The sequence below is a fragment of the Trachypithecus francoisi genome, unplaced genomic scaffold (genome assembly GCF_009764315.1).
Source record: "Trachypithecus francoisi isolate TF-2019V2 unplaced genomic scaffold, Tfra_2.0 Lachesis_group17, whole genome shotgun sequence".
Taxonomy (NCBI): domain Eukaryota; kingdom Metazoa; phylum Chordata; class Mammalia; order Primates; family Cercopithecidae; genus Trachypithecus; species Trachypithecus francoisi.
In genome coordinates, this window is record NW_022681462.1 from 41,510,342 (window position 1) to 41,536,406 (window position 26,065).

The window sequence follows — 26,065 nt, forward strand, 5'->3', positions numbered from 1 at the left end:
ATTTTTAAGTGTATAATTCAGTGACATTAGTTACATTCACATTGTTGTGCAACCATCACCATTATGTATTTCCAAACTTTCCCATCACCTCAAACAGAAATTCTGTCACTTTTAAGCAACAATTCCCCATTTCACCCCCTCTCAGTCCCTGGTAACCTCTAATCTACTGTCTGTCTCTATACAGTTCTCTATTCTACATATTTCGTATAAGTGGAATCATACAATATTTGTCCTTTTGTGCCTGACTTATTTAACTTAGCATACTATTTTCAAAGTTCAGCCAGGATACAAAATTCAGTTCTGACAGCATGTATCAGAGCATCATTCCTTTTTATGGATAAATAATATCCTATGTGTGTATCACGTTTTATTTATCCATTAATCAGTGGATGCACACTTGGTTTGTTTCTACCTTTTGGCTATTGTGAATAATGCTGCAATTAACATGAATGTACAAATATATGTTTCAGTCCATTTTCAATTCTTTTGGGTATATACCTAGGAGTGGAATTGCTGGGTCATATGATAATTTTATGTTTAGGCCAGCTGCTTTATAGTAATAGGGAATTTCACTTATCTATTGCTATACAGGATAGCAAATTAGCTAAAACTTTGTGGTTTAAAAAAAATTGATCTTCTTTATTATTATTATTATTATTTTTGAGATGGAGTTTCATTCTTGTTGCCCATGGAGTGCAATGGCATGATCTAGGCTCACTGCAAACTCCACCTCCCGGGTTCAAGCGATTCTCCTGCCTCAGCCTCCCAAGTAGCTGGGACTACAGGCATGCGCCACCACGCCCAGCTAATTTTGTATTTCTAGTGGAGATGGGGTTTCACCGTGTTGGCCAGGCTGGTCTCAAACTCCTGACTTGAGGTGATCCACCTGCCTCAGCCTCCCAAAGTGCTGGGATTACAGGCATGAGACGACACAACTGGCCCAACATTGATCTTCTTATATCCTCTGTGGATCATGAATCTGTGAGCTGCTTAGCTGGGTGGTTCTGTCCCACAGTTTCTCATGGGATTGCTGCCAAGATGTCTTCCGGCTTGCTTAGTGCTGGGAGATCTGTTTCCAAGGTACCTCACCCACATGGCTGGCTCTCCACAGGCACCTGAGTGATTCATGACATGGTGACTGACTTCCCTTCATGCAGATAATTCAAGAGAATAAGGCAGAAACTACAATGTCTTCTTATGACCTCACAAATCATGCATCATCACTTTTGCCACATTGTATTTGTTAGAAATAAATCAATAAATTCTATCCACATTAAAGAAGAGGGGACTAAGTCTCCACCTTTTGCAGGGAGAAGTGTTAAGGAATTTTTGAATACATTTTAATATGACCACACCATCCACTGATTTTGGTTTTTGTTGTTTTGGTTTTTTTTTTAAATGGAGTCTCACTCTGTCGCCAGGCTGGAGTGCAGTGGCGCGATTTCGGCTCACTGCACCCTCCGCCTTCCAGGTTCAAGCGATTATCCTGCCTCAGACTCCCGAGTAGCTGGGACTAGAGGTGCACGCCATCCCGCCCAGCTAATTTTTGTATTTTTAGTAGAGACGGGGTTTCACCATGTTGGCAGGATGGTCTCTGTATCTTGACCTCGTGATCCACCGATGTTGGCCTCCCAAAGTGCTGGGATTACAGGTGTGAGCCACCGCACCCGGCCCCATCCATTGATTTTTTAAAATTTCAGGATTATATTTTTTATTTCTAGAAGTTCTACTTGGTTACTTCTCCCCAGTTCCTCGATGAGATTTTTTATAGTTTCTTTTTTATTAGTTAGATATTACCATATAGTAAACTACTTAAAAACTTAGTGACTTAAAACAGGAACCGTTTATTTAGCTCACAATTAATGTGGGTTAGTAATTTGGACTGGGATCATCTGAGAGTCTTCGGTTCTCTGCAGGACTCCATCATGTGTGTGCTCAGCTGTATGCTGCCTAGGAGGCTTTGCTTTTAGTGTTTTGCTAGCTGTTGACTGGGTGTTTTCACTCTCCTCCATTTGCCTTATCTTCCACATGTCTCTCCCTTATCGTCAGCAGGGTAGCCTGAACTTATTGTCCTGAAGAAAGCAGGCATAGAAGAGAGAGCAGACACATACAAAGCCTCTTGGGGCCTTGGCTTGGTATTGGCAGGCCACTTCTGCATTCTACTAGCTAAAACAAGCTGTTCTAGCAGGCAAAGTCAACTTAGATTAAAGAGGAGGTGAAATAGATCCTACCTCTTTGTGGGAGGAGCTGCAAAGTCACACCGCAAAGGACGTGGATACAGGGAAAGTTGGAGAATTTGGGGCCATTTTTGGCATCAATCTAACACAAACATATGTAGCCTTTTATATAGTCTTTGTCTGAAAATGCTAGTGTCTGATGCCTTTGCAGGTCAGATGTTTTAGCTGCTTTTTACCTGCTAATCGAATTTTCATTTGTGTCTGGTTATCTTTTGCTGTATGCTAGACATTTTATATAAAAAAATGTGTATGGTAACCATTTGAGTTCTATAATAGTGCTTCCTGCTAAAAAGGGAGTAATTCTAGTTTTCGTTTCCTTAATTCATTTTTTCCTCTCCATTTTTAGTAATGATTCATGTTCCACAGGTGATTGCCTATAACATAAACAACACAGGAAAGTAGAATTTCCCCTGGGAAGAGATCTGGTTTCAAATAGTTCCCTTCACTAATTGGTAGAGGGATCCTGATTCATGCCAAGAATCAGTCCCTTCACTTACAGAAGTCAGGTTCTCTATCACTGGCCCAACCTAGGGTTTGCGCCTTCCTTTCTACTATTGCCTTAAATGGCATTACATTGAGCGAAACTGAGCAATTCCCGGTTCTGCAACAGCATGCTCTATTTTCCTGCCTTAGTACAATTCTACTTAGAATGTCCATTTACTCTTAACTTTATCTTTTCCTATGGAAATATCTCAAGACCCAGCCCAAATACTCCCTTCTCAAGAAGCCTTCCCAACTGGATGCAATTTTTCCCTCTTCTGAATCCTGTTAGTATTTGGTACTTTGTAATGGACTTTTTGGTCTTGAGGTTACTTGTGTATTCATTTTAATCCCATTCAATTGTAGAGACCCTACAAGTTACATTACCAGACTACATATCTGCTTATTCATTTCAAAAATGTGGATGGTAATAGAACATCTTTTACAGGGCTGTTGTGAGGATTAAGTTAGCTAACATATGAAACGCAATTTCTAAGGAATAGTAGTGGAGTGCTCAGAAAAAATGCTAGCTGTTACTACCATACCTTGTAAATACTGTGATTTTGATGGAACAGTTTTCACCAAGGTGAAAGCAGAATCCTAACAAATCATTTAAAAAATTCTGGGCTGGGGCGGGGCGGGGTGGCTCACGCCTGTAATCCCAGCACTTTGGAAGGCCGGGGCGGGTGGATCACGAGGTCAAGAAATCGAGACCATCCTGGCCAACATGGTGAAACCCCGTCTCTACTAAAAATATGACCAACATGGCGAAACCCCGTCTCTACTAAAAATACAAAAATTAGCCGGGCGTGGTAGCACGCACCTGTAATCCCAGCTACTCAGGAGGCTGAGGCAGGAGACCGGCTTGAACCCGGGAAGCGGAGGTTGCAGTGAGCCGAGATCATGCCACTGCACTCCAGCCCGGACGACAGAGCTAGATAGACTCTGTCTCAAAATAAATAAATAAATAAGTAATAAATAAATTAATTAAAGTCTACTATCTGAGGTAATGGACGAAAAAGCCGACGGAAAGGCAACAACGGCGGCGCCTGCGCAGAGCCGAGCCGAAGGTGGCAGGGAGGGAGCGGGCTTGCACAGAGCCGCGGAGGGCGGCTCGGCGCATGTGCGGGGCGGGTGGGGCTGCGCGGGGCGGAGCCTGTGGCCCTGGTGCGGCTGTGGGTCCGTCTTGTTGCGTACGAGTTGTCACTCTCTCGGGTTGTTACTCTGTAGCTTCCCGGCTCGCGAAAGGGAGGACCTGTCTGGGTCATGGATTTTGAGAATCTTTTCTCAAAACCCCCTAACCCGGCCCTCGGCAAAACGGCCACGGACTCTGACGAAAGGTGATCCCACATCTTTTCATCCTTTGAATGCAGGGCTCAGCGGGACTCCGCCTCTTAGTTCTTCTGGATTGGAGGCCGTCCGGAACCACGTCCGGGCCGAGTCGGGGGAGCCCGTGGGGAGCACGTGGGCCGGCCGGACGCCACCGTCTGACCTATAGAGGTCGTGCGGGGTCCGGGTGGGAGCAGAAGCTGAACACGGGGCTCAGGCGTAGGCCGCCACGACCGGGGCTACCGAGAGCCTGGGCGGGGGAGCGGGGTGGAAGCGAGAAGGCTCCAGAATGCACCCCTTTCTCTGCACAGCAGCGAGTTAGGAGCCCGCTTCTGTGGTCCGGTAGCGTCTGTCTTTACTATTGTTGCCTGTTTCCACGTGACCGTAAACTCCCAAAGGACACTGATTTGACCTTTTTCACTGACACATGCTAGGCTCTTTTCTGTAGAAAGGACGAAACCATAGTTTATTAAAAGGTAAAGAATAGGGAATACTCTGCCGTTAGTCCACTGATTGGCGTGGAAAGACCCTAAAGACCACAATAAAGCAACAGACATCATTTGGACTTAATATTTCCATTAGGTTGGAAAAGCAAAGGAGACTTTTGGTCAAATGGCCCTAATTTGTAGATTTCATTTTTGGAGCAGTGCATAGTGCTTACACCCAGATATTCACTTTTTATTCTTTGAATTTGAAATGCTAAAAACTATCTTTGTTCTTAAACCTACGTCTTTTATTTCCCTCAACTGAGATATATTTCCAATTATGGTTGATTTTACCTCTCGATATTGCTCAGCTGTTCACTCTATCTCAAATTTTAACTGATCATCCAGAGCTTTACCTCGTGCTTTACATGAAATCATTTAATCCTCAAAACAAACTTAAAGAGAAGATGATGCTGTCTTTGTTTTACAAATGGGAAAATGAGGCACGGAGAGGCTAAATAACCTGCCGAGATTGCACAGTGTAAGTTGGAAAAACTATGTCCAGGACCCATGATTTTATCACCAAGCTTCTCATGCAAAATGACTAAAATAAAATTAGGCCTATAAATATTGGAAAGAGACAAAGACTCTAATTACTTGCAGATGATATAATTTACTAAGAAAAATAACTGGAACTAATTGATACGTTGTAAAATACATAAGAATTCATCACCAAAAAAAAAAAAAGATAACATGTAAAAATCCCAACAACAGCTATCAGTTTGAAAGTGTATTGGACAAAAATTCCATTCCCAAAAACTTGACTGCAATACATAAAAGACACTTGGAATTTTGCCAAAATGATGGGTGAAGGATGGTATGGAAGTATGGTGAGCTGTCCATATTATTTGCCCATTTTTCTTCTTTTTGATCTTTTTCAAATTCTAGGATCTCTTATCTGCGAGTACTTTACTCCCAATTGTCATTTGTCTTTGCCTATGGCATTATTTTTCAGTGTATAAAGGAATGGGGATGTTGTGGTTTTGTTTTATCCAGTCAAATGAATCAGTCTTTTCTCATATGGTTTCTGTTTTTTTTCCTAGTAATTTTTGATGGGAGTACTTCTCATTTATTCAAAAAATCGTATTCAGCACCTGCTATGGCTTTGGGGATATAGCGGTAAATGAACAAGAGATGAAAATTTCTGTACTAATGAATTTACGTTATTGGGGGAGAGGGAGAAAACATTACGTAAATATATCGTATTTAAATACCCTGAGAAAATGAATGAAGGGTAAGGGGAAAGTAAGTACTGGTGGGATGGTAGGGAGGGGGCAGATTTTTTTATTTTGTTATTTTTATTTTTTTGAGCAGAGTCTTGCTGTGTTGCCCAGGCCGGGGTGCAGTGGTGCGATCTCGGCTCGCTGTAAGCTCCACCTTTCGCTTTTGCACCATTCTCCTGCCTCAGCCTCCGGAGTAGCTGGGACCACAGGCGCCTGCCACCACACCCGACTAATTTTTTTGTATTTTTAGTAGAGACGGGGTTTCACCATGTTAGCCAGGATGGTCTCGATTTCCTGACCTCGTGATCCACCCACCTCAGTCTCCCAAAGTGCTGGGATTACAGGCGTGAGCCACCATGCCCCGCCGGGAGGGTGTAGATATTTTAAGAAGGTAGATAAGGAAAGCCTCACTGATAACGTTGGTAAGTTTTAAAAACCTGTGTAGGGACCTGAAGGAGGTGAGGGGGTTTCATAGTCTAGAGGAGTGGAGAAGAGTCTGTGTAAAGGTCCTCAGGGGAAGTGAGCTTGGTGTGATTGGGTTAGGGGAGCAAAGTGGCCAGAAGGACACCTAGGATGGAGTAAGAGGGACTTGGAAGTCTGCGAGGTATTGGGGTAGGGTTATGGGAGCCCAATCATGGAGTAACTGGTAGGTGCCAAAATAAGGACTTTGGCTTTTACTCTGAATGAGACAACAGACCATTGGAGGGTTTTTCAGCAGTGACATTTGAAATATTTTAGCAGGGTCATTCTAGTTGTGTTGAGAGTAGAATGTAGGGGTGCCAGAGCAGCTCGGATTGTTGTATTAGTGGCAAGAAGTGGTCAAATGTGGGTATGCTGAAGATAGAACAAACGGGATTTCCTCCAAGATTGGATGGGGATGTAAGAGAGGAATCAAGATTGACTTTAAGGTTTTGGTGGGGATCTTGAGAGGGATGGCGTTGCCAGTTTAGATAGCAAGAAGGATTAGGCTTCAGAGAGAAGAGCAAGAGTTCAGTGTTGGATGTTTTAAGATTACATGTGTCTAGTAGATGTTCAGGTGGTTATGTTGAGTAGGAAGTTAGCTCTGTTTGGTTTTAAGAGGAGGGGTTTGGATTGGAGACTTGGATATTGAAATCAACTACATACAGATGATATTCATAGTGATGATATAGAAAGGGATAGCCTAGAATGAGAATATAGACAAAGAAGAGAAGAGATGAGAACTGACTTTTAAAGTTGTGAAGATGAGGAACCAACAAAGGAGACTAAGAAGTTGTAGCTGTGAGGAAAGAAGAAATTAGAAGAGCCCACTATCTCTGAAGCTAAGTAAAGAACATGTTTTACACAGAAGAGGTGGTCAACTCTGTCCTATCCTGCTCGTAGGTTTAATATGAGTGCTGAGTATTGTAGACCTTCATAGTGAAAGTAGACATCTATTTAGAATGGGCAGTGTTGAATAATAGTGTGATTGTAGGGCACATACTTGGGAGCCCTGCCTGCCTGCTGGGGCTCAGATCTCAGCTCCACCATGTATTAGCTCTGTGACAAGTTACATATCCTTTCTGTGATTGTTTTCTCATCCATAAAATGGGCTTTTAGTATGTATGTAATAACACTGTTGTTTGTGATAAGTATTACGTGTATGGAGCAGCATCTGGCACAGAGTAAGCATCATTCAAGTGTTGGCTGATGCTGTTACTGCTATCGAGGTCATTATCGTCATTATTCCTCTGCCTAAGGAGAGGTTGCCTCCTACTCCATGAGGTGATTCATTACTGGAAACTATAGCAATAAAGGTTCACAAGTATTTGGGATTTTTGGTTCTTGTAATGGTGGCTTCGGTAGAAGGCTCACAAGTTGGTACCTCATCTGATGGATGTAACTCAGGAGCTCTGAGTCAGTGTAAACTGTTGAATTGGACAAAGCTGTGAAGCCTGAGCTCCTGTAACGTTGAAAGAAGAGCCAGAGAGCCACTGTTCACATTCTACTTGTGCTGTCAGTGCTTTCCCTTTGTAACATGTTTCCTTGAGACGGGACGTGTTGCCCAATTCCTTGCCTTTATCTGGTGTATAACTCATATTTTAATTCACAGCTTTTCCCAATCTTGTGTTCAGTAGTCACCACTTACTAAGACACTATTTTCTTCAGCTCCCTGTATCTCTAGTATCAACCATTATTTAGATACACCTATACATTTTATTGGCTTCTTTGTTCACCAGTTTCTTTTATTTCCCATCCCTCTTGGGTTCATATTTAGTTTCGCTGGAATATCCTCAAGTAATTGTCTCAGACTGTTGTATATATGCATGGTCAACTTCTCAGTCCTGTAAGTCTAAAAACAGTTCTTCTTTTTCGTCTTTACACTTAAATGTGTTTTTGTCTTGCTCCTAATCTCAAAAGGCACTCTGCATTCTGCCTAAAATACCCTTCTCCCTCGCATTCCTTTCTCCTCTTTGTTGGCTAACTCATAAGTATCATTTAGGCTCTAAATGCCTCTGGTCCCCAAGTCTGGTTTGTGTTCTGCGTATATGCCCCTATACTTACCATATACCATATTGAAAGAGCTTTATTTTTTTCTCCCAAGCAGATGGAAAGCTCTCAGAAGACAGTGACAGGGTCTGTATTTTTCACTGTTGTAGTCCAGGGCCTAAGGCCTGGAGCCTGTTGAATTAATGGAATGATGGATGAATGAATGATTTATATAGCTGCTAATGCTTGAACATTAAGGTGGTATAATCTAAAATTTTAGTTTTATAGGTTATTCATAAACATGTATTGACATTTATTGGTCATCATCATTTTGTACATTACCTGGAGTATTTGGTGTAGAATTTGAATTTGTAATTTCTTTGAGGATAAGGTGAAGACAAGCCAAAGCAGCGAATTGTAACACTGTGGTATAAACTCTTCCGGTTGAAAAAACCCTTTTGTGTTATTTGATATTTTTGCAGAATCGATGGTGAAATAGATGATGCAGAAGTTGAAGAAACACAAGAGGAGAAAATTAAACTGGAGCATGAGCAAATTCCCAAAAAAGTAAGATTAAGTTGACAACTGTTTAAGTTAACACATTTTTTTTTCTCAGTTTCACATGGAACAACAAAAAAGGAAAAAACAGATAGAAATGGACATGAGAAATTAATGAAGGATCCTACTTGTCTCATTTTAACCAGCATTCGGGACCCAGTTACTTAAATCAAAGAAACCTGGTTATACTTTTTAAAGAAATTATTATTCAATAACATTATTGTCATTTAACATGACCTATTTTTAATAATTGCCTTTATTTTGGCTTTTGTTGTTTCCAAAATGGATTGTAAACAGTTTCAAAAGCTTCTTTCAAGTTGGGTTAACATTTTTGAGGGTTATGATTTGTTAACTTAACCAACCTTAATGATTTATAGCTTAAAGCCCCTATTAGTTCATTAGGGCTGCCATAACAAAGTACCACAGACCAGGTGGCTTAAACTGGGCGTGGTGGCTCACGCCTGTAATGCCAGAACTTTGGGAGGCTGAGGTGGGTGGATCATGAGATCAGGAGTTCAAGACCAGCCTGGCCAATATGGTGAAACCCCGTCTCTACTAAAAATACAAAAAAAATTAGCTGGGCATGATGGCACGCGCCTATATGTCTGTAGTCCCAGCTACTAGAGAGGCTGAGGCAGAAGAATCGCTTGAACCCAGGAGGCGGAGGTTGCAGTAAGCCAAAATCCCGCCACTGCACTCCAGCCTGGACGACAGAGCGAGACGCCGTCTCAAAAAAAAAAAAAAAAAAAAAAAAAAACCCAGAACTTGATTGTCTCAAGGATCTGGAGGCTGGAGGTCCCAGCACAAGGTTTTGGCAGGGTTGGTTCCTTCTGAGGGCTGTGGGGAAGAATCTATTCATTCCTCTCCCCTAGCTCCTGAGGGAGTGCTGGCAGTCTTTGGTGTTGGCTTGCAAAAGTATCATCCTGATCTCTGCCTTCATATTCACATGGTGTTCTCCCTGTATGCCTGTGTCTGAATTGTCTGAATTTCCTATTTTTTGAGGCAGAGTCTTGCTCTGTCACTCAGGCTGGAGTGCAGTGGCACGATCTCTGCTCACTGCAACCTCCTTCTGGAGTCAAGCAGTTCTCAGCCTCCCAAGTAGTTGGGATTACAGGTGTGCACCACCATGCCCGGCTAATTTTTGTATTTTTTGTAGAGACAAAATGTACATGGGTTTTGCCATGTTGCCCAGGCTGGTCTCGAACTCCTGGGGTCAAGTGATCTGACCGCCTCGGCCTCCCAAAGTGCTGGGATTATAGGCCTGAGCCACTGTGCCCGGACGAATTTCCATTTTTTATAAGGAACTCAGTCATTGAACTGGGCCCACCCTAATGACCTAATCTTAATTAATTACACTTGCAATGGCCCTATTTCCAGAAAAGGTCACATTCTGAGGTATTAGGGATTAGAAGTTCATTATAAGAATTTTAGGAGGGCACAATTCAACCCATAACAAAGATAATGTCTATTCCTGTCTTGCCCTTTTCTGTTTTTGAACATGGAGAAACCCCATCTCTACTAAAAATACAAAATTAGCCAGGCATGGTGGCAGGTGCCTATTACTCGGGAGGCTGAGGCAGGAGAATTGCTTGAACCCAGGAGGTGGAGGTTGCGGTGAGCTGATATCGTGCTACTGCACTCCAGTCTGGGCAAGAAGAGTGAAACTCCGTCTCAAAAAAAAAAAAAAAAAAAAAAAATTTGAGTTTTAACACACTATGGAAGAATGGGTTAAATTGTCACTGAGACTCATAAGACAGAAATATACTTTTAATGGTATATCTTTTACTTAGCTTGCTTATTTATTCATTTATTTATTTATTTATTTATTTATTTTTGAGATGGAGTCTCTGTCGCCCAGGCTGGAGTGCAGTAGCGTGCTTGGTTCACTGCAACCTCCTCCTCCCAGGTTCAAGCAATTTTCCCACCTCAGCCTCCCGAGTAACTGGGACTACAGGCACATGCCACCACACCTGGCTAATTTCTGTATTTTTAGCAGACATGGAGTTTCACCATGTTGTCCAGGCTGGTCTCAAACTCCTAAGCTCAAGTGATCCGCCAGCCTCGGCCTTCCAAAAGTGCTGGGATTACAGGTGTGAGCCACCATGCCCAGCCTCCTTAGCTTTATAAAAGAATACAGGACAGAAGATAAAGCAGGTACAGTATCTTCATCTTCTTGGAAGCCTCTCAGCTACCCAAGTAAGCAACTTCTTTTGCCCTCTGGGGCCTGTGTGGCTTCCAAAGATGAGAGCCAAAGTTGACGGCAAGAAATTGCAACTTTAAGTTCCCACAAGTTTTCTATATTACTTGAGTCACATAGGCCTCAGTCTTTTATGCCCACTTTTAGCTCCTCCAGTCTTTGTTTTATATGTTATAACCTTGCACAGCAGACAGGCAGAAACATTCTACAACTGTCTTATGTACTTTCCACAAAACACTATTGTGAGAAGATGGACTCCTAGGTTATTCCCAACCAGGCTTGCTTCAGCACAGGCTCTTCACTCACAAGTACATAAAAGGTGAATACATTATCAAATAAATATCACAGCTAATTAATTAACTTACTTATTTTTGAGACAGAGTCTTGCTCTGTTGCATAGGCTGCAGGTAAAGTGGCGAAATCTTGGCTCACTGTAACCTCCACCTCCCAGGTTCAAGCAGTTCTCCTGTCTCAGCCTCCCGAGTAGCTGAGATTACAGGTGACTGCCACCCACCTTGCCTGGCTAATTTTTGTATTTTTAGTAGAGATAGGGTTTTGCCATGTTGGCCAGGCTGGTCTCGAATTCCTGACCTTGAGATCTGCCTGCCTCGGCCTCCCAAAGTGCTGGGATTACAGGTGTGAGCCACAATGCCCGACCACAGCTTATTTAAAAGAGAACACCCAGGTAAACACTTTGCAAGTTAAGAAAGAGCATTACCTCAGAGATATTGAGGGTTTGATTTCATACCACCACAATAAAGCAAATATTGCAGTAAAGCTAGGCACAGAAATGTTTTGGTTTCCCAGTGCATATAAAAGTTACATTTATACTATACTGTAGTCTGTTAGGTGTGCAATACCACTATATCTTAGAAAACAGTATATATCTTAATTAAAAATTCTTTGTCGCTAAAAAATGTTAACCAGCGAGTCATCATTTTGATGGCAGAGGGTCTCGCCTCAGTGTTGATGGCTGCTCAGGGTGGTGATAGCTCTGGCAATTTCTTAAAATAGGACAGCAGTAAAGTTTGTCACCTCAGTTGACTTCTCCTTTTACAAAAGATTTCTCTGTAATATGTGATGCTGTTTGATAGCATTTTACCCACAGTAGAACTTCTTTCAAAATTGGAGTCAATCCTCTCAACCCCTGCCACTGCTTTATCAACTAGGTTTATATAATCTAAATCTGTTGTCATTTCAACAATGTTCATAGCAGCTTCACCAAATATAGATTGCATCTCAGGAAACCACTTTGCTCACTCATAAGAAACAGCTCCTCATCTGTTCAAGTTTGATCATGAAGTTGCAGCAATTCAGTCACGTCTTCAATCTCCACTTCTAATTCTAGTTCTCTTGCTATTTCCACCACACCTCAAATTACTTCCTCTACTGAAGTCTTGAACTCCTCAGTCATCCCTGAGAGTTGCAATCAACTTTCAAACTCCTGTTAATGTTGACATTTGACCTTCTGCCATGAATCACGAATGTTCCTAATGGCAGCTAAAATGGTGAATTCTTTCTAGGTTTTCAATTTACTCTGCCCAGATCCATCAGAGAAATCACTTTCTCTGGCAACTATAACCTTAAAAAGTGTATTTCATTCTTAAGTAAGACTTGAAAGTCAATTCCTTGATCCATAAGCTGCAGAGTGGATGTTGTGTTTGTGGACATGAAAACATGCATCTCCATCAGAGCTCTTGGGTGACTGGGTGCATTGTCAATGAGCAGTAATATTTTGAAAAGTATTTTTTCTGAGCAGTAGGTCTCAACAGTGGGCTTAAAATATTCAGTAAACCATGCTGTAAATGGATATACTGCCATCTAGGCTTTGTTGTTCCATATATAGAGCACAGGCAGAGTATATTTAGTGTATGCTCTTAAGGGCCCTAGAATTTTCAGACTGGTAAATGAGCATTGGGCTTCACCTTAAAGTCACCAGCTGCATTAGCTCCTAACAAGAGTTAACCTGTCTTTTTGAAGCCTTTTAAAGTATTATATTTGTATAAATTTACAGGGTGCAAGTGCAATTTTGGATTACATGCATAGATTGTAGTGGTAAAGTCAGGGTATTCTTTGAAGCTTTGAAGTGAGGTATTGACTTCTCTCTAGTCCTAGAGAGGACTAGAGTTTGAACTAGAGTTTGAAAGTTGATTGCAACTCTCAGGGATGACTGAGGAGTTCAAGACTTCAGTAGAGGAAGTAATTTGAGGTGTGGTGGAAATAGCAAGAGAACTAGAATTAGAAGTGGAGATTGAAGACGTGACTGAATTGCTGCAACTTCATGATCAAACTTGAACAGATGAGGAGCTGTTTCTTATGAGTGAGCATTATATCTTCTTCCAATATAATGCTGTTTCATTTACTTTGAAAATCTGTTGTTTAGTGTAGCCACCTTCATCAATGATCTTAGCTAGATCTTCTGGATAATTTACAGCTTTTACATCAGCACTTGTTGCTTCATCATGCACTTTTTTTTTTTTTGACACAGAGTCTTGCTCTGTTGCCCAGGCTGGAGTGCATTGGCATGACTTGACTCACTGCATCCTCTGCCTTCTGGGTTCAAGTGATTCTCCTGCCTCAGGCTTCCGAGTAGCTGGGACTACAGGTGTGCACCATCATACCCGGCTAATTTTTGTATTTTTAGCAGAGACAGGGTTTCACCATGTTGGCCAGGCTGGTCTCGAACCCCTGGCCTCAAGTGATCTGCCCGCCTCGGCCTCCCAAAGTGCTGGGATTATAGGCGTGAGCCACTGTGCCTGGCCTATGCACTTTTATGTGATGGAGACATTGTCTATTCATAAACCTCAAGAACCAACCTCTGCTTACTTCAGACTTTTCTTCTGTAGCTTCCTCACCTTTTTCCACCTTCACAGATTTGAAGAGAGTTAGGGCCTTGCCCTGGATCAGGCTTTGGCTTAAGGGAATGTTGTGACTGGTCTGATCTTCTATCCAGACCAATACAACTTTCTCTGTATCAGCAATAAGGCTGTTTTGTGTTCATATCATTAGTGTGTTCATTGGAGTAGCACTTTTAATTTCCTTCAAGAACCTTCCCTTTGCATTCACAAGCTGGCTATTTGGCTTATGAGGCCTAGCTTTCAGCTTGTGTCGGCTTTTGACATACCTTCCTCGCTAAGTTTAATCATTTCTAGCTTTTGATTTCAATAGAGACATATGACTCTTCTTTTCACTTGAACACTTAGAAGTCATTGTAGGGTTATTAATTAGTCTAACTTCAATATCTTAGTGTCTTAGGGAATAGGGAAGCCTGAGGAGAGAGGGAGGGAGAAAAACAGGAGATAGGATGGTTGGTGGAGCGGTCAGAACACATGCAACATTTATCGATTAAGTTCTCCATCTTATGTGGGCATGGTTCATGGCACCCCCTCAAAAATTACAGTAGTAGCCAGGCGCGGTGGCTGGCTCAAAAAATAATAATAAAAAACAAAATTAAAAAATTACAATATTAACATCAAAGACCACTGATCACAAATCACTGTAATAGATATAGTAATAACAAAAAAGTTTGAAATATTGCGAGAATTATCAAAATGTGGCACAGAGACACAGTGAGCACATGCTTTTCGAAAAATGGTGCCAATAGACTTGTTCAATGCAGGGTTGCCACAGACCTTCAATTTGTAAAGAAATCCGTTATTTGTAACACATGGTAAAATGAAGGACATTAAAATAAGATATTCCTATAACTTTCTTTGTAGGTATCTCACATCTTATATACCTTTTGTTATATTTATTGCTAAGTGTTTAATGAAACTATTGTGAATAATTTTTGTTGTTGTTGTTGTTGTTGAGACGGAGTCTCGCTATGTCGCCCAGGCTGGAGTGCAGTGGCCGAATCTCAGCTCACTGCAAGCTCTGCCTCCCGGGTTTACGCCATTCTCCTGCCTCAGCCTCCTAAGTAGCTGGGACTACAGGCGCCCGCCACCTCGCCCGGCTAGTTTTTTGTGTTTTTTTAGTAGAGACGAGTTTCACTGTGTTAGCCTCGATGGTCTCGATCTCCTGACCTCGTGATCCACCCGTCTCGGCCTCCCAAAGTGCTGGGATTACAGGCTTGAGCCACCGCGCCCGGCCGTGAATAATTTTTTTAAAGTATCATTTTCTGGCTGTTGGTTCTCAGTGGTTGGCATACACACATATGTAGGGATGCATGGAAGACGGATTTTTGAGTTCTTGTTCACATTTCTGAAAATATCTTGAATTTATCCTCATTGTTGATAGATAGTTTGGCTGAAATAGAATTAAGTTTGAGGTTACTGCTCCTTTGTCTTCTACTATCCAGTGTTACAAAGGTGAAGTCTTACCAATTTCATTGTAATATCTTTGTAAGTATCCCGTTTTCTCTGGAAGCTTTAAGGCTCTTCTCTTCATTCTTGGCATTCTTAATTCTATGAGATTGTGAATCTTTTTTTATTCTGCTTAGTGCTATTGTGGTGAGATTATTTACTTACATCCTTTTATATGAGACAGATCTCTTTTTATCTCTTTTTTCTTTATATCCCAAGATATTTCCTCTGTTTCTATTTATCATCATTTCATAAATTACAATTTAACTAAGATCTTATTCTTGTTTTGATAGCTTTCTAACATTGTTTTTGAATATATTTTGAATATCTTTGTGTATTTTTTAATTTTCGAGTTCTTTTTCTCAAATGATGGTTACTTCTTCTGGATCTATTTTTCAGTTATTTTCTTGCTTTTTTGTTATGTTCTGTAGATCAGGGATCGGTAAGCATTTTCTATAAAGGACAAGACAATAAATATTTTAGATTTTTAAGCCAAGAAGCAAAATTGAGGATGTTATGTAGGTACTTATATAATGAAGGAGAGAAAACAAATTTCCACAATCTTTGACTGATAGAATTCAGTACATAATAATAGTCGTTTTTAAATACAAGTCTAATGAGAAGAATGGGATTCTTTGTCAGGTAATTATTTGCTTAATTGGGGTTCAAAGTTACTGTTCTTTATCATCAAAATTGATTACAAAGATTCATCTGTTAAGCTGATATAATAAGACTTTATTTCATCTGTGAAAGTATCTTTTCACTACAGATAGATACTGCCAAATACTGATATCAGTTCACCAGAATATAATTTTAATTGAGCATATTCATTGCCTGGAAGGCATTTATGGAACTTTATTCAATTCTTCTCTTAGATTTGTCTTTTAGCATGTTACTACATTGCAGATGAATCACTGCCAATCGAAGGTTAGGTGGAAGTTCCTCAGTTGCATAGTTAAATGGATTTTGAAGCACTTACATTAAAGTCTGAAAAAACACTTCCGGAACTGTTTGAGTGTGCACAATGTATCTGCTGCAAATTAATGTGGGTATGGAGATCTTGTTCCTATTTTAACTTTGAACAGCACAGTGATACTGAGCAGTATCAGTAACACCTGTGAACTCATTAAAAGCCAAGGAAAACCACTGGGACGTATTTACCTGATTTTAAATTGTCTGATGAAGCTCCAGTTTCCTCATATCTTTGAGCAGCTGTTCTTGCCAAAAGGCCACTTAAGAACTTTATTTTCGGCCGGGCGCGGTAGCTCAAGCCTGTAATCCCAGCACTTTGGGAGGCTGAGGCGGGCGGATCACAAGGTCAGGAGATCGAGACCATCCTGGCTAACACGGCGAAACCCTGTCTCTACTAAAAAATACAAAAAACTAGCCGGGCGAGGTGGAGGGCGCCTGTAGTCCCAGCTACTCGGGAGGCTGAGGCAGGAGAATGGCGTGTACCCGGGAGGCCGAGCTTGCAGTGAGCTGAGATCTGGTCACTGCACTCCAGCTTGGGCGACAGAGTGAGACTCCATCTCAAAAAAAAAAAAAAGAACTTTATTTTCTCTGGACAGATTTAACTGCTATAATCCATCATGATTTAATTAACTCACTATCAGCTTTCTTTGGCTACAAATAAAACTTACTTGATTATAGTCTTGTTTTTGTTTTATTTTTGGAAAGAAAGAAATTTGTGGATTTGATCATTTATTTTAAATTTTCTAATTAAAAAATAATTTTAATCAGAAGAGAGCGAGAGTAAAATTTCTCATTTTTCTGTTACTCTCTTGTGAGTTGGGAATATTGTGATGAATGCTTGATATTCTAATGTCAACATACATTGTGTTCTTTTAGCACTACTGTAGTATTGTTACATAATAACCACAGTGATTTGCCATCTGACTTGACAGTATAATGATCCACAGTTCACTGTGTGCCTTTAAATACTTGACCTTTGAAGTCTGCTTTTTGTGTTTTGATGTGGTAAGTATGCTCTGGAAATAAAAAAAATAAAATGGCATGAGGCACTCAATGAGGCACTCAAAATGTTGTCAATTTATAACTGTCAGGGCAATTTGTAGTGCACTGAGCATCTCTGTGAAGTGATAAGAATGCCATGAAGGTCTCTTGAAGCTACTCAACTCTGCTGTTGTAGCAAAGAAGCAGTTCATACAATATATAAATGAATGGGTGCGCCTGTGTTCCAATAAAATTGTATTTATGGACTCTGAAATTTGAATGTTATATAGTTTTCAAGTGTCATGAAATGTTCTTTTGATTTCCTTTGTTTCAACCATGAAAAAAATATGTAAAGTTCATTCTTAGCTTGTGGGTGTTTACAAATACAGGTGGCAGAGCGGATTTTGCCCTTGGGTTGTAGTTCACTGACTCTAGCTCTAGATTTTTGTCACATTCTTTTGTATTCCTTTGTTGTCCATTCATTTAAGAAAGGCCCAGAGAGTTACTAGATGTCCTTTGCTGTTGTGTTGGTAAGTCTGTGCCTCTAAAGGCCTTTTCTCTAAATAGGAAGCCTGACGGGGTGGTAAGTGAGTGGGCTATGCGGATAGGAGGTTTCCCAGTAGTATAACAGTTCTCAGCCCACTTTGTGCCATGCACCCCCTTTAGCAGTCTGGTGAAGCCTGTGGACCCCTTTTTGAGTTTTTTAAGTGTATAAAATAAAATATTTTTGATTACAAAGGAAATTGATTTGATTGAAATCCAGTTTATCAAAATATTAAAAACAAATGCTATAGAGTAATATGTTCTTTATTAATACATTGAATATTAAGACCTAGCAGAGCAGTTAGTCTGATTATTCTAATTTTGCAGTGATCGTGAACATAAAAGATATTTTGAGATCTGCAACAACTATAATGTGATACATGAAAATATTTGTGATTTGTATTAGTGACAGTCATAGGCACTGCTGATACTGCTATATTTTGTGTCCTACGTTCAAAACAGAAGAACATATTTGAACATACTTCCCTTGTTCAAATACCAAATGTCAATTTGGAGGTTGATGAAAATAATATGTGGTTTTCTTCTCATTCAAGTTCACTGAATTTTCTGAATTCAATCCATAGGCCTTTGAGGGGGGTCTCTGGACAGCAGGGTGAGAACCCCTGCTTTATGGTGAGTAGGATGGAGTATTTTTCTGGTAGGAGTTGCTGCCAAATGCCAGCATGTGGAAGATTTAGTACCTCCATGTGGGTGGTCGTAGTACCCACATCTTAGCTTTTACCAGACATTCTATTTCACTTCTTTGGATAACAGGCTTCTCTTTTTTTCCTAGGGAAAGTACCTGGGTGATTGTGTTCTGGAGAGGGAGAGGGCAGAGAGAATTTGTTGTAACAGCTTTGTCTGTTTTATGTAGAATTTTAATTCATTCTCATTTATAGCCCCATTTCTCACACTGTACCTAAGCCCAACCTCTGGAGCTTAACTTCCTTTTTGTCTGTCAGAAATTTGATTCTTAATTCCTGATGAATGCACTTCATGCACACACACACAACACACACACACACACAACACACACACACACACACACACCACACACACACAGTTACCTGTACTTTAATTTTGGAGGTTTCTGGAGGCCATACTAGTTCAGTAAACCATCTTGAATAAAAAGAGTTATTTAGACTCTATTACAAAAGGAGAAAGGGGTTGTAATCATGTTCATATACTTTTTAAATTATACAAAAAGCAAACTGAAGCAATGAGTTTATAGCTTGGTAAGTGAAGAAAAGTATTCAATTATTTGTATTTTATATATTTCAATGCCCTCTGAAAAGAATCATTAGTAATATTCATCCCTACTGTATAATAAAACAGCACAATTGATGATTGTCCTGGCTTTATTAATGTTGCCAGATTGTTTCATGTCTTCATTTAATATAAGTCAGACATATTATTACTTGTCGTAAAAAGAGTCTGCTTCAATACTGTAGGCCTGTGTGTTCTGTGCAGGCAGAGGGAACTTAATCGCTTATTTGGATCATTTTAATATTTTGATTCATATGCACTGAAGAAAATCTCACCTCTGTGTATTTGATTAAGCTGAACTTCACAGGAGCTGCTACATACTGAATAATCTTTTTGGTTCCCCCATGCCTACTAAATAAAATTAAAGGCCAAAACCAAGGTAAACATAATCTATCACAGGAGTCAGCCAACCTTTTCATAAAGGATCAGTTAGTGAATCTTTCACCTTTGTAGGCTGTGTTGTCTCTGTCACAACTAAGACAATATGTAAATGAATAGATGTAATTGGTGTTACAGTAAAACTGTATTTACAGAAACAGGTAGTGAAGCTGAAAGTTTGCCAACCCCTGATCTGTCAGTCCAGAAGTTATCTTTACAAGTTTATTCTATGGTGTTAGTGGGAAAAAGGCACTCTTTCTTGAAGACTTGGAGACAAGAAGTTTGGTGGCCTGAAGATATTAGATTGGTTGATAGTCTTGTCTGGTGTAGTGAAGATAAGGTATAATTGAGGCCATTGTCAGATCAAGAAACTTCCTCAGCTTGTTTGGATTCTTTAAGCAGGGAGCAAGTTCATTTTCTAGGCTTATAATCAATCCTCTGGTGGAACAACTCCTAAATTTGAAGCTAAACATCAGAAGTAAACTATTGCCAGGCACGGTGGCTCATGACTGTAATCCCAGCACTTTGGGAGGCCAAGGCAGGCGGATCACTTGAGGTCAGCAGTTCGAGACCACCCTGGCCAATATGGTGAAACCCCGTCTCTACCAAAAATACAAAAATTAACTGGGCATGGTGGTGCACGCCTGTAGTCCCAGCTACTCGGGAGGCTGAGGCAAGGGAATCACTTGAGCCTGGGAGGCAGAGGTTGCACTGAGCCAGGATCGTGCCACTGCTCTCCAGCTTGGGCAATAGAGTGAGACTCCGTCAAAAAAAAAAAAAAAGTAAACTGTTAAATTGGACCATCTGATATATTTTATAATAACGAGTCTTCTGTTTTGTTTTTTGTTTGTTTGTTTTGAGTTTGCTTCTTAGTTATCATGTGAAAGCAAATAAGGGACCAGATCCCAGAGTATGCTTTGAAACAGAATCATTGTCCACTGTAGTGATAGGCATGCCATTTCTTCCTGATGTCAGAATAAGAGCCCTTTGATCCTTGGTCATTTTTTAAAAATAAACTTTCTGATTAAAATGTGTCATACATACTAATTCTAATTACATAGTTTAATATCCCTGTGTCATGTAGACACATGTGTAACCAATACCTGAAAATTTTTATGCAGAAATTGCTTTAAGTCATCTGCTATGATCAGCTTGGGCTCCTCTAGGATTAGCTCCCATACCTGGGTTCTTCACCCTTGCCATGGGCACTTGCAACAGCAGAGTTAGGAAACTTTCTGAAAGTGAAGTTAACTTGATTACAGAGAACAGGGTAGTTCTTTATTCCTGTCATCATTGTTGCTACCACTCCTGTGAGTTATAGGAGAAAGACTAGGCTTTGGTAACTTAGATGTATCTTAAGTGTAAGTGGATTTTCATACGGACCATTACAGTTTACTTGGTGTTTTACAAAATGATAAATTATTGAGGACATTTAAAAGTACTGTCAATGCAGAGGCAGAAATGTAATGTGTGAACTGTAATACTGTAATCCTCTCACAGCAAATAATTAAGATTTGGGGGTTTAGATGTTTAATTCAGTCAAATGCATACAATGTACACATTTAGAATCTTCCCTCAAATCATCTTTAAGGATAGATATATCATAGTGGTTTGTTAGTTTGTTTTTAATTCTGGAAGTGTTCAAATATATCAGTGGAGAGAATAGTATATGAACTCCATGTACCTATTACCCAACTTCAACAATGACCAGTTCATAGCCAATCTTGTTTCTTCTGTACAGCCAGATTGTTTTGAATCATGCTGGGTTTTTAAAATTGAAGTTTTAATTTTTACTTAGTTTAGACACTTTGGAAACTCTGCAATATCACCAAAAAGTTCGCTGCACAGAAAATCAAGAAGTAAGGACTATGATGTTTATAGTGATAATGATATCTGCGGTCAGGAATCGGAAGATAATTTTGCCAAAGAGCTTCAACAGTACATACAAGCCAGAGAAATGGCAAATGCTGCTCAACCTGAAGAATCTACAAAGAAAGAAGGAGTAAAAGATACTCTACAGCGTAAGAGTCAAACTATTTTATCATTTAAAGTTTATCTAGAGAAGCAGTCACAGTTGTCCATATATGGACAGAGGATTTTTCCTTGCACTTTCTCTCATGGTAAGACTGTGGTTTTCATGGATATTTATACCAGACATGAGCTTGCATGGCCAGAGACCTCATCTGAGACCTGGCCACTTGGTGCATTAAATGCTCAGTTTGTAGGAGGATGGAGGATGGAGGCGGGTTATCAAAGGCCATGTCTATTTCTAAAGGGAGAATGCTAAAGCCCTGGCCTCTGCATGTATGAAGGATAGGATATCCTATTTGTATTGTTGTCATTTAAAGAGGAATTGACTGGAATGGTTGTATGTCAGACTGTAACTCAGAAATATATTCTTCTGGATTACTAAAATGAGATTTAGTCATAAGTATGAGGGTAAATGGCAATTATAAATGAAATTTTTGGCCAGGCATGGTGGCTCACGCCTGTAATCCCAGCACTTTGGAAGGCCAAGGCGGGTGGATCACTTGAGGTCAGGAGTTCGAGACTAGCCTGGCCAACATGGTGAAACCCCCTGTCTCTACTAAAAATAAAAAAAGTAGCAGGGTATGGTGGCACACGCCTGTAATCCTAGCTACTCTGGAGGCTGAGGCACAAGAATCACTTGAGCCCAGGAGGCGGACGTTGCAGTGAGCCGAGATTACACAGTGCGGTCCAACCTGGACAACAGAGCAAGACTCTGTCTCAAAAAAATAAAACAAAATTTTAATGCTGTCATTTTTTTGTCGTTTTCTCTACTTAAAATGGATCTATATTGCTTGAGCCCAGGAGTTCGAGGCTCCAGTAAACTGTGATTATGCCATTGCAGGATGGATGGATAAATGCAGGGATGGATAGATAAATAAATAAAAACTTAATCTATTTAAAATGTTTTCAGTGAGAAATCTGACAGTAATATATGAGGTCATTTTAAACACTTAAAGCTTTTACTGTTACATTTCCTAATTAGATCCATCATACTCTGAACACTTCAAAAGGATCTGCCTTAGAGCTTGTAAGACTGATTTTAGGCCGGGCGCGGTGGCTCAAGCCTGTAATCCCAGCACTTTGGGAGGCCGAGGCGGGCGGATCACGAGGTCAGGAGATCAAGACCATCCTGGCTAACCCGGTGAAACCCCGTCTCTACTAAAAATACAAAAAAAAAAAAAACTAGCCGGGCGAGGTGGCGGGCGCCTGTAGTCCCAGCTACTCCGGAGGCTGAGGCAGGAGAATGGCGTGAACCTGGGAGGCGGAGCTTGCAGTGAGCTGAGATCTGGCCACTGCACTCCAGCCCGGGTGACAGAGCAAGACTCCGTCTCAAAAAAAAAAAAAAAAAAAAGACTGATTTTATTATCTTACTTTTTTCTTGACAATACCTTATATATTTTTAAAAACAATGAATGGAGAAGCCAGGGTGTATTATCATAATTCTCTTTTTGGTCCCTTAATCCCAGAGCTTCTAGAAAGACTGGTCAGTAACGGCCGGGCGCGGTGGCTCAAGCCTGTAATCCCAGCACTTTGGGAGGCCGAGACGGGCGGATCAAGAGGTCAGGAGATCGAGACTATCCTGGCTAACACGGTGAAACCCCGTCTCTACTAAAAATACAAAAAACTAGCCGGCGAGGTGGCGGGCGCCTGTAGTCCCAGCTACTTGGGAGGCTGAGGCAGGAGAAGGGCGTAAACCTGGGAGGCAGAGCATGCAGTGAGCTGAGATCGGCCACTGCACTCCAGCCTGGGTGACAGAGCAAGACTCCGTCTCAAAAAAAAAAAAAAAAAAAAAAAAAAAAAAAAAAAAAAAAGAAAGAAAGACTGGTCAGTATCATGCCAGTTTTCACTTATTGAGGCTTAGAGAACCTTCCTCAATTACTGTAAATTATACTTCTCTTTTCCATTTGTTTTGAGACAGGGTCTCACTCTGTTGCACAGGCTGGAGTGCAGTGGTGCAGTCATAGCTCACTGTAACCTTGAACTCCTTGGCTCAAGCAATCCTCCTGCCTTAGCTTATAGTCCCAGAGTAGCTGGACTACAGGTGTGCACCCACCACACCCAGCTAAGTTTTTGTAGAGACAAGATCTCTAGGCTGCCTAGGCTGGCCTTGAATGCTTAGGCTGGCCTTGAACTCCTAGCCTTGAGCAGTCCTTCTGCCTCAGCCTCCCAAAGAGCTGGGGTTACAGACATGAGCCACTGCACCTGGCCCCGTACTTCGTAAAAGTAAACTGCTATTGTAACTTTATGTCATTTTTTAAATTAATCTTTTACTTTTAGCTGCTAAACAAAAAAATAAAAATCTTAAAGCTGGTAACAAAAATGGCAAACAGAAGAAAATGAAGCGAAAATGGCCTGGCACTGGAAACAAAGGATCAAATGCTTTGCTGAGGAACAGTGGCTCGCAGGAAGAGGTATAAGAACATATGCTTCTAGGAGTACCTGGCCCCGCATGCTTTTGGACTTGATCTTACACTTCAGTGACAAGAAGTGCTGTGTGATATGGAGAGGTGGAAGCATCCCACAGAATCAGGCTTTTCAGATGAAGATGTCCTTTTAATATCCCTGGGTTCTCCGTGTTTTTCCTTCTTACTGCAGCTTTCTTTTTCCCACTAATTAGCTGCCAACACTACTTTAAAGCCTTAGTGTTCTCACTGTTGTTCCTGAATATAGGCACACAAGCTCCTTGATTTTTTTTATTATTATTATTATTATTATTGTTATTATTATTATTTTGAGATGGAATCTTGCCTTGTCACCCAGGCTGTTGCAGTCTTGGCTCACTGCAACCTCCACCTCCCGGGTTCAAGCGATTCTCCTGCCTCGGCCTCCTGAGTAGAGGGGACTACAGGTGCATGCCACCATGCCCAGCTAATTTTTGTATTTTTAGTAGAGACAGGGTTTCGCCATGTTGGCCAGGCTGGTCTTGAACTCCTGACCTCAGGTGATCCACCTGCCTTGGCTCCCACCACCCGCCACCTCCCTAAGTGCTGGGACTACAGTCATGAGCCACTGTGGCCAGCCTAGACTCCTTGATTTTTTTTTTTTTTTTAGTATTATACTATCAATGACTCTGGAAAAATGGGAAGCCAGAGAAGATGAAATAGTCATGAGGCATTTCAAAGGCCACTGAGTCTTACAAATTTTTTACTATCTAAAGTCCCTCATCCTGGCTCCCTCTGGAAATTAAAAATGAATATTTCTGATCATTGGCCTTACCAAATCTCCCCATCTTCCTATATTTTGATTTTGTTTTTTAGAAGTTCCTTTTCCTTGGTCTGTAGATGTAATCAGGGTAGAATAACAAGTACCTTTTCTGGATTCCACTTTTCTGAGGGCTTTTAACTGGATAGCAACCTTTTTTATTACACTTGGTTATAGGGGACAAGGGTAAAGGGTGGTAAAATATTAGAAATGCCAAATATTCTAGATTGAAAAGCATTTATATACAGTCTATCCCCTGCCTCCGTATTTTATGAATGAGGAATTTGAAGCCCTATGGTTCAGATAACTACGGGCCAAGCCAGGACTAGGATTTTTGTTTCCCAACACCCTGTCAGTATTCTCTTTGATTTGATTTACACGGCTCAAATGATTATTCAGCCAAAGCTGACAGCCCTTCTACACAAAGAACAAATTCTAAACATACATAGTAGAATTTAATAACATTACCAAATGAAACAAAAGATTTAAACTGGCAGATATTTATAAGACATAAATTTGATGGTGCTAAGTGGAAATTTGACATTATTGTAAATGACTGTACAGTCAGCTCCCTTGTTTGCACATACTGTATTCCTAAGACTGTATTCAAAAATTTGGTATACAGAAGCTATAAGCGGTAGCATAAGTTAACATGTAAAAATTACCTTATGTTTCTGAAGAGCTTAAATGCATTATAAAATTTCCTTCTTTTTTTTAATATGAAAATCTCCTTTTATACCTTTATCACCATTTTTGATGGTGTATTGCTACTTGTGTTTGTTAACTGGGGCTGATAAGTGTGCTCAACTCACACCCAGTGAGCATCTCATTGAAACTAGATTCCACTGCTTTTGGTTCACTCTGGTTTCCCACTTTGTCTCTATTGCTCTAAAGATCTTTGTTCTTAGACTTCATTTTTTAATCATAAATATTATCACTTTCATTTAAAAAAAATTTTTTTTTTTCTCCCCAAGACGGAGTCTTGTTCTGTTGCCCAGGCTGGAGTGCAGTGGTGCAATCTCGGTTCGCTGCAACCTCCACCTCCTGGGTTCAAGCGATTCTCCTGCCTCAGCCTCCAGAGTAGCTAGGATTACAGGCATCTGCCACCATGCCCGGCTAATTTTTGTATTTTAGTAGAGACGAGTTTTCACTATGTTGGCCAGGCTAGTTTTGAACTCCTGACCTCAAGTGGTCCACCCACCTCAGCCTCCCAAAGTGCTGGGATTACAGGTGTGAGCCACTGCGTCTGGCCCATTTAAAATTTTTTTCATTCATTTTTACAAAATAAGGGCAATGTATAATAAAATATACAAATCAATACAAACACTGATATTCAATGATGGAATGCTGTTGAAACTGACAAAACATTCATTTTTAACCTGGTGTACAGAAATCCAAATTTACATATGAAGGCCAGTTTAGAAGAGTCACC

General features: G+C 40.6%; 1 protein-coding gene across 3 annotated transcripts in view; it reads left to right on the forward strand.

The window, feature by feature from the left end:
* Positions 1–3,847: 3,847 nt before the first annotated feature.
* ZC3H8 (zinc finger CCCH-type containing 8) overlaps positions 3,848–26,065 on the forward strand; it is a 41,636-nt gene continuing 19,418 nt past the window's right edge. For 2 of the 3 annotated variants that reach the window (XM_033175452.1, XM_033175453.1), the window contains exons 1-4: positions 3,848–4,057; positions 8,685–8,769; positions 21,200–21,422; positions 23,710–23,843. In XM_033175452.1, coding sequence (XP_033031343.1) covers positions 3,984–4,057; positions 8,685–8,769; positions 21,200–21,422; positions 23,710–23,843 — 516 coding nt within the window. In that variant the 5' untranslated portion in view covers positions 3,848–3,983. The remainder of the gene's footprint in view (positions 4,058–8,684; positions 8,770–21,199; positions 21,423–23,709; positions 23,844–26,065) is intronic. The other variant, XM_033175455.1, reaches the window with a different exon arrangement.